Source organism: Lotus japonicus, chromosome 1, assembly GCF_012489685.1.
Source record: "Lotus japonicus ecotype B-129 chromosome 1, LjGifu_v1.2".
Lineage (NCBI taxonomy): Eukaryota > Viridiplantae > Streptophyta > Magnoliopsida > Fabales > Fabaceae > Lotus > Lotus japonicus.
In genome coordinates, this window is record NC_080041.1 from 23018191 (window position 1) to 23027910 (window position 9720).

Sequence of the window (9720 nt, forward strand, 5' to 3'; positions counted from 1 at the left end):
ATAAACAGTTTAATTAAACACTTATTTAAAAAGAATTTCTTATATAAAAGCTTATGTCATAAGTGCATAAATTTAATAAGTGATGAATGTTCTTCGACAGGTCGCGATGGATGTTGTTTACGAGAAGAAGGGGTCGGAATTGCACAGCCCCGCAACGCATCGATGCAGGCCGTTGAACCTTGCCGCACGTCACAGGCGCATGTAGCAATGGATGGAAGCTGGAATGCGGAGGATTACCGAATGGGATGCAAAGCTGTTATCCGAGATAACCACATGGAGTCTGGGTAGTCGGTGTGCCTCTCAGTCAGGCATGGAATGCATATCTTGTTGAGGTTATGGGCATGGAACTTGAACTGCAACATGCACGAGCAATTTGGCTATCGTGATGTTTCATGTGTCTTCGATTGTGCCAATTTGGTTGAAGTGATGCAAAGCACCATAGATACATCAACTTATTGGGCAAGGGATGTCATCGATCGAGTTACAATCATGCTCTCTTGGGGTTGGAATGTTACTATTGATTACGTGCCCATGAAAGAAAATAGCAGCGTGGATTGTTTGGCCCGACAAGCATCTAGGGAGGGTACTCCACGCAACGTTTGGAGACTCCCGCCGTCATTTGTTATCTAGTCCGTCTATTTAGATGCTCTAGTGTAGTTTTTCGGTGGCTGTTAGGGTGGAAGTGCACTCTAGGTCTTGCACCATGCAAGAGGGTAAATCACCTACTATAACAGGTTTTGTTACCTGCTGTAAGAAAATTCAAAATAAAAAATAAAAAGGGAGGTTACAAAAATACCCTGCACTATTCTTCTCCCTGCTCTCTACCTCTCTTCCCCACCGATGACATTTGTACCCACTTGACCACCATGGCTCTGGAGCCCAGGTCCAGCCTCCTCCTTACCAGAGCCCTTCTGCCGTCACACTCCAACCCTTCCCTTCCCCCTTCGTTCAGTAGAGGAACTCTTCCATGGTGGGAAGATTAAGCCTTTGGTGAAATATGTTAAAACCTAGATTTCCTTCATTCAGATCTGAGATCGACACTCAACGCCACCATCGGAGCCACCGAGATGCCGATCACCACCACCACCATCATCGATCTGATATATCCTGTATTTTTTGGTCATGCATGGTGCCAGCCACCGTGAACAGATCTACCCTCCATTTATCTCGCCGGAGCAGCCATCAACCGAGCTCTGTCGATGGCGCCCGTAACCACCACGCGACGCCGTTATTTCCTCTTCCTCGCCGCCCAGGTCCAACCCCATTGTCCAAACCACCAACGACGGTGGCGGACCTCTGGTGTGGGTTAAATGGTGGTTTGGAATCTGTGTTCGGGTCTTGTTTTATTTGATCTGATTTTTTTATTTTGATGATGAATGATATTGAAATCAAGATGTTGTTGGGTTGCTTGTTGTTGTTGCTATTGATTTGAAGGTGTGGGCTTAAGTTTAAATGAACATAATCTGGTAGCCGGAGGCGGTGGTGGTCGGAGGCGAAGGTGGTGGTTAGAGGTGGTGGTTAAAGGTGGTGGCCGTGTGAGGTCTTGGCCGGAGGCTGGAGATTGCTGATGAAGATGGTTGAGAGAGAAAGACAATAATGAGCTTTATTGTAAAAGACAAATTAAAATTATAATAAATTTTGAATATAAAATTACAGGTATAACATGTTATAGATACAGTATCAAAATGGAATATTCCATTTTTATGGCTCTAAATGTGTCTTGCACCGGTGCAAGACCCACAACCTATTGCACCTTAGACAACACCTAGTTTTTCATGCTTGTTAGTTTTTCTCTTTGTAGTAAAAAATAAGTTAAAGAAATATATTAAATATATATGACATGTTTGCAATCACGAGTGAGTCACATTCCAGTATTCCCCCAATTTCCCATCTTCCCCTTTGTTTCCTACTTCCTTCAATTTTCTTGGTGAGTAAGATTTCCTCTCTCATTGATTATCATCCCACGACAATTAAACGCTGTCAGACACACCGCGTTTATTACGTAGTATTCAATTCTTCTACAAAATCAAAAACCAGATCACCTGTGACGGACAATCCAACTTGATTCGAGAGGATTAGGTTTCTCCCGATTTCCCTTCTTCCTCAATGGCCGCCAATTCCCAAAGACCGGGATCTTTCTACGGCGGCGCCGCCCCTTACCGATCAAGGTAACCGTCTCTCTCTCTCTCTCTCTCTCTCTCTCTCTCTGTGTGTCTTCATACCTTTGAATTCATTGTGCTTATATGCAATTGCTGCATGTGTTGAATTGCAGCGATGGGCTTAGTACCCGACCCGGTGCTGCCTCCGAGGAGATCCAATTGCGTATTGATCCCATGGACTTGGACGATGAGCTCACCGGTCTTCATAGTCAAGTTAGAAGGCTCAAAAATGTATGTTTCGCCATTTTTCAAGGGTTTTTCTTCCCTCTTTATTTTTCATTCACTTTTGTAATTGTTACTTCATTTGTTTCTGTGTGGTATATTTATTCAATTTAGAAGATGTTGTTATATTTTATTGTGTGAAATTTGACTTGAACTTGGACTGAATCATGTTTGTGAGTTCTATTCACAAAGGTGAACAAGATTCAAGGTTTCTGCAGGACACTTGGATGAACATGTACATAGATTTAATCAAACTATGTGTTACAGCTAGTAGTTTTGACTCTTGTTTTAGGATTCTTTATTTTCTATGAGCTTCTAGGCAATACCCATTTTTCAAATTTTATGGTTGTTCTTCTGAGGGATTACTATCATTTGATTGCCTTTGATGATGCATGATACACCTGATTCATGCCTTGTTCTTCTCTAAAGAATGGGAATTTAACATTTTGAAGTTGTTCTCTTTCTTCTGAATTTGATGATAATAGTTAAGGTTTGCGCAAACAACAGGTGGGTAGAGATTACACTTTAAAAATGAGAACTCTGGAAGCTCAGATGGAGGAATAACTACATTTTGTAGGCTTACTCTTGGAGAAAAATTATGTGCATGTTTTTGGCCCTGAAAATAATTGTCAATCAAGGGGACTATATGCTTGTTGTGTGTATGCTTCCTTGCATTTTTGTATGTATAACTCAGAAAGCCTTTGTATAAAATTAAGTTCTATTTCCAACAATTTATAACCATTAGTTAGAAATAGATGGAAACGAAGAAAAACTATAGACTAAACCTTTGAGAGGTTTAGAGATGAATGATTTATATTTGAGTTTTCATAACATGAAACTAAGGCATCCATGTAGGCTATGCTATCTAGTGGGAAAAGATTTGATTGTTGTTGTTGTTTCAAGTTCCAACTACATGTTATAGAGTCTTTACTCTTCAGCCTTAGCTTGACTTGTTGAATTGTATGGTGCGAAATCTTTTGATTGTGTTTCAAAACTTATCTTACTCTCCCTTTTCTCTTTTATGCTTTTATACCACTTCTGAATCTGATATTTGTGGCGCAGGTTGCTCAAGAGATAGGTACTGAAGTGAAGTATCAGAAAGATTTTCTGGAACAGCTGGTATGTAACTTCTTGGTTAATCTCTCTTTCACTTTGTTTTTCTTTTCCAACTGTTTATCAAACAAGTTTTCTGCGCATTAAGAAATAACTCCACTCTTCTTAGTGTTACCAGTATGATCAATGATTTACTCCTTAAATTTTGATTCTTAAGATTTTGAAAGCTGAATGCTAACTGTGGCAGGAAACATTTATGAAGGAGCAAAATAGGGTCAACTTGTTATTTTTCTTTTTGATTTAAAAGAAAAATAGAGGAAAATCTTTCAGCTGGTTTTTGTTGCATGTTGATTCCTAGTAATTAGTCAGATTAGCTCTTTAGCTGAAATCTACGTGCTGTCATGTTAACACTTGTTTTATCTATTTCAATACAGCAAATGACAATGATAAAAGCTCAAGCTGGAGTGAAGAATAATTTAAGAAGATTGAACAAGAGCATCATCCAAAGTGGTTCAAACCATATTGTTCATGTCATTCTTTTTGCGTTAGTTTGTTTCTTCATAGTGTACCTTTGGTCAAAGATGTCCAGAAAATGAGGCCTTGCGAGTTTACTACCCAACTTCTTGGTTGAAAGTCTTATGGGCTCTTCGATGACTCATGTAATATGATAGCAAACTTTTGTAAAGAGAAAGCTCTAAATTCCTTTGGAGCTCATTATAAAAAATCTATGACTTTTCAGTTATGTTCACTGGATTGGATGTATGGCATAGTTAAGAATGCATAATTTGCTAGCTTAATGGTTTGACAGGGTTCTTTTTGTCTAAATTTCACGTTTATAAATGAAGTATGCACTTTGGATACAACGGGTTGAAAGTTTAGTTCTTCATTGTGTCATGAATAAAATTGTGTCATTGTGTCATGTCATTTAAAAACCACCTTGTAAGGTTATAACTCATAACTTTTATGTTCATATCTATTTTTAATTGATATGCCATAGTTATATAGGTGAGACAGGGAAATAGATATCAAACGGGACAAAAGATTTTAATCTGCATGCAACAACCAAAACCAAGAACTACCCTCAATTCATGAGGTGGCCCTATATCAGGACCAATAGATTTTCTCTTTTACTTATGACCTACTCTGGTATGGCTTCTTTTTAATTCCTAAGGATTTAAATTTATAATATTGGAGCAGATTTTCATTTTCTATTCGGTTAGAAAACAGGTAGCCGTCAAGTCCATATTCAAAGCTTCCACAAGAGAATCAAAACATAAGTTTGCTCCCCACTGCTACATACATTGACCAGGGTCAACTAGGGACCCTGTCTACAATACGAAAACTAATATAACAGCATGTTTGGGAATGAGTTAGTAAAGAATGCTTGATCGAAAAACATGTGCATAGGCTAATACGCATAGTTTATCCACTTAGTCACTTAGTGTGTCTTAAATTTCTGTTGAACAGCGTAGACTCATATTGAACTCAACATGTTAAAATTTTGCACTTCAAATCCACTTCAAATTCACCATTGATACTGACTACTGAGATTGTAAAATCACGTTTGTCTTTGCACCAACGTGAAACCAAACATAAAATTAGAATCGATTCTAATTGTTCTTGAAGCTTATCCCATGCTGACTTCTGCAGTCATGGTTTCTTACATATTAAAAAATTCCATAGAACATACTTTCAAAAGTTCTCACACAATAAGTGAAATTATAACACTGTTTCAAAAAAAAAAGAAATTATAACACATTTTATTTATATAAACTCCTGCTCCAGCAAGTGCAAACACATACAGTTACAAACTAACATCATATGTACATATGTTCTGTACAAACGATCTGAGCTATGTCAGATAACTTATTATTGGGTTATATGCACAAAGAAGGGGGGAAAATACTGCAATAATATCTCACACTAAGGAAACTATAGAAAGTGGCACCTAGGTCAACCTAATGTGAGATGTTAGCATGTGGTCCACTTTTGCAACCTGTAGAATCTGCTGGGGCAAGTATATTATAAAACCACCAGCTAAAGCAGTTGAGATAATGGTATAGGCAGTGTCAACCTGTCAGCATGTCAAAATGCTTTACAGAGGTTAGCCTTCATGTTAGATGAACCTTGCTGATCAATTGGACCAGTGGGTCCCCACAACTTGTTCCTCTTAGGTTCAGATATCCTCACATGTGAAATTGCAGTTGCAAGTTCATCAATCCACACACAATCATCATGGTATTCTGAATTGCAACTTCCAGATGATGAAAAAGGGCTTGAAACATCATTAAGGGAGCCATCATGCATGGTACTTCCTCCTAACCTAGGTTCAGCTACAACCTTTTGGCTAGCAGCTTCACTTTGGTGCTTCAGTTTTGATCCAACTGGCGGAATCTTCAATGAACACACTGTGTTAAACAATATCCATGGATGCCCTGAAAAAGAACCAACAAGTGTTAATGCACACAACACAACTCCCATAACACAACAATCTAACAGTTAAATTTTCCTGTTTAAAGACATTATGGGAAAAATTAGATATTCAACCACATAGAAGAGGAACATATATTAAAAAGTGACAAAATTGAGTGAGTTGCAAACATACGTTTCAACTTTCAAGAAAACTTGGAAATATAGTGCATGTTTGGAAAATCTTATATGGGTACAAGGCTAGAAGCTTGTATAAGTAGCTTCTGAGTTTCAAAATATATTTTGATCAAATAGAAGCCAATCCAAACATGTCAATAATCTATTTTAATTACTTCAAGACTAAAAGAACAAAAATGAGACTGATTACAACAAATCTATGGTGTGTTTATCATTTAGGACTGAAGATAAAGCAGGCAACCTTCAAAACATTCATCATCTATGATAAACTTACTAAGTACTTCATCAGCTGTTATCCTTGCTGAAACATCCCTTGTCAGCATTCTCCCAACAAGATCTCGTGCAGGTTTAGATATTGACTCCCACATGCCAGTTTGAAAATCTAGTTTGACATTCTTAATAGCTTCAAATACAGCCTCAAGTGAATCTCCTTTAAATGGAAGACTACCAGCCAACAGAGCATACAGGAGCACTCCAGCACTCCATATATCCACCTTCTCAGAATACCTACCCAACAATACTTCTGGCGCAACATATGCAGGACTTCCAGCCAAACTCGTCAAGTTCTGACCTGCATACAAATTTCTAAACAATGAGGCAATGCACTAACAACATAAGGGACTCAAAACATAATCAGAAAAAAAGTATTATGTCAAATGCATTATTGGTGTTTTCAAATGCTTAAACATTAAAGCAAAATGACCTTATAGTAGAAATGGTTTGTTTCAAACTATTATAAGCATTACCATCTGAACTCTTCAAATTTTACTCCCATGGCCAGGGTAATACTAGTAAACTATGATTAAAGCAAAGAGTTGATGTATATCAGTGTGTGTTAAGGGTTTGGTTCAAGAAAAGGTTGCAGCATATAACCCCAAAAAGGCAAAAAGCCACAACAAACCAAACAATCTTCGCAACCGTAATTTAGACCTCTAGAGCTCTCAAAATTCGGGTTAGGCCTAAGTGCATGCTTGGAAAATCTTCTACAATTTGTTTCTAATTAAAGGCATAATCAATTATGGAAAAAGCTTCTGAGTAGCTTTTGGGTCTCAGAAGAGATTCTCAGGAAAAAGAAGCTGATCCAAATTTTTAAGAAGAACCATTATAGGTAAGGGAGCAAGTATTCTACTAATCCAAGATGTACAGTAGACACATGTATAGTAATAAAAACACAAATATTTTCACATATTACCCTCAGAAATTCTCACAGCCAAGCCAAAATCAGCAAGCTTGAGTTCCCCAGAGTTAGTAAGCAAAATATTCTCAGGTAATTTAATAGATGATTATTATATTTGTTTAGGTAAATTTAACATTTTCGCATTTCATTTTATTATTTAATTAATTTCATCTCATAAAATTTGTTTTTTAATGAAAGATGGTTTAGTTGTAGAGATGAACGATAATGGTTGAGATGCGCGCAAAATGACCATGATTAACGGATGAATAAAGCCTAAAAAAACACAACCTACAAATCTCATGTCTCTAAGAATGAAACGTTGCATCATTACGATAAAATAACATGAAGATTATAACTTTTACATGCTTCTTTATTATTGAATTATCTCATTTTTAGTACCATACCTTGATTTGAGTTAAGGTACCATAGCAAACACCTTAATTAAATTGAAATATTAGGTGATGTTTTTTTAGGAAGTTAGGGTTTATTCTTATCTCTTAAGTGTGGGTAATTGAATTGGTTAATTGAGCCCTGTAACAAATGGCTAAGGTTGGATCGTGGATGCCATATAAGTCACGTATTGGGCCAACAAGTCGGAGCAGAACATTAAGTAAAAATCATTCTAGCAATTTGTATATTCTAAGTAATTTAGTTAATATAATTCAGTCTTCCTATCACAATTTTTTAATTAAAAAATTTTATATAAGACTTTTTTATTTTATTTACAATTGAAAATTAAGATATTAGACAAAATAATAATAATAATAAAAGAATGTGCAAACTTCCAAATGCTTATAGGGGACTCGTTCCGTGAAGTTTGACAAGTTTAAGCATTCACCACACTATTATGATCACAGGAAATATGCGGGAACCTAACACTCTAATCCATATTCACCATCTCCTTTTATCATGAGTATATCGTTCATCAACCAATGGTTATTAATATCATTATTAGTACCCGTGAAGTTCATAGTATTTGAGTAATCGGAAGCACAAGCCCATTTCTTGTGTCGTAACTCTCAAGCAAGAAGTAGACCTTGTTATATGACAAACAGCTCCGTATGGAAAGAATCATCTGCACTATAACAACTTAAGAAACCAAACAACCAATGTCCACTAAGATCGTGAATGATGTCAATAAAAAGTGTTTGGTTCAAAGCTTGTGACTTTTTCTACATACTTTCATGAATATTGTACTCCCTCTGTTCTAGAAAGATTGTAGTTTAAAGTTGTGGCAAAACGAGTAAGATCACAATTATTGATAGTACAATTTAACTAAATTGCCCTTATTTATGTTGTCCTATTTTTCTCAATCATTTTACATATGAACCCACTCATTAATTAATAACCACATCAATTAAAACCCCCTCATAAAAAATTCCTTTGTTTTTCTCAACTTTTTAACTCACTCATTAAAACCTATTATTTCTCTTTTTTCTTAGTTTGTGTACACTAGAGTTGGGTATGCGGGTTGACCCGACACGCATTAGTCCGCCCCTCACATAGGCCCACTCCGCATAGGTCCGTATTTAAACGCACCTCTCTTAAGGTGGTTCGCATGCGCCTAGGGGTGGAAATAGGCCAGGCGGCTCGTTAGGGGCCTATGGCTTGGCTCGTTAGAGGCTCGGCTCAGCTCGGCTCGTTTATTAAAAAGGTCAGGCTTAGGCTTTTTTAAAAGCTTGTTTAACTAAAAAGGGCAGGCCCAAACTATTAAAAAAGCCTATTTGGCCTAACAGGCCGGCCTATTTATATATTATTTTTATTAATAATATAAATAAATATAATATAATAATATATTATTTGATTTTTTAAAACTGATGTATAGTTTAGTATAAAAGAAAACCCCAAGTCCCTACCCTAACCTAGATTAGAAACGTTCCAGACATATTCAATGATACAGATTTAGTTTTTGAAATGCAATGATACATGTTTTTTTATTAGAAAAGAAAGTGCAATGATATATAAAAGGCTTATTAGCCCGCCAGCCTATTCTTTTGATAAAATTGTTTGTTAAATAGGCTTTTAAGCAGGCTTGTAGGCCAGGCCAGGCCTTAGAAAAGGCCAGACCAAGCCACAAAATTTGACCTATTGATAGGCCACAGGCCAGGCTTGGCCCACGAAAAGATAATGCAGGCCAGGCCTAGGCCACTCGAAGCTTGGCTCGGCTCGGCCTATTTCCACCCCTACATGCGCCCCACGGATAAACGAGCTAGCCCACGGGCCACGAAACAAATTTGTGAATTAAAAAAATACTATTTAACAATAAATACACTAAAATTTAGTACTAAAAAAACTTTAAAATGATTAAATTAGAGACTTAAAAAATAAATGAATTTTTATTTCAAAGTTATCAAACTTTGTTGATACATAATAAATTAATAATTAATAAACTCAAATCCATTCTTGACTTCTTGCATAACATTACCATAAACTCGAATAACACAAAATAAGTCTTACAAATCCAAACATGAAGTCTTACAAATCCAAACATGAAGTCCTTAA

General features: G+C 36.7%; 2 protein-coding genes across 2 annotated transcripts; one reads left to right on the top strand and one right to left on the bottom strand.

Annotated features, from left to right (window-relative positions):
- Positions 1–841: 841 nt before the first annotated feature.
- Positions 842–4239, top strand: LOC130734172 (bet1-like protein At4g14600). The gene is made up of 4 exons (XM_057586505.1): positions 842–2168; positions 2273–2390; positions 3444–3500; positions 3869–4239. Exons 1-4 carry the CDS (start codon positions 2107–2109, stop codon positions 4028–4030), a joined length of 399 nt encoding a protein of 132 aa, XP_057442488.1. The 5' UTR covers positions 842–2106; the 3' UTR covers positions 4031–4239.
- Positions 4240–5519: 1280 nt separating this feature from the next.
- Positions 5520–7312, bottom strand: LOC130730333 (serine/threonine-protein kinase PEPKR2-like; the record flags this gene model as incomplete). The annotated part of the gene is made up of 3 exons (XM_057582317.1): positions 5520–5869; positions 6316–6612; positions 7234–7312. Coding segments are annotated over 3 exons (726 nt in total), but the record flags the coding sequence as incomplete, so codon positions are not given.
- Positions 7313–9720: the final 2408 nt, after the last annotated feature.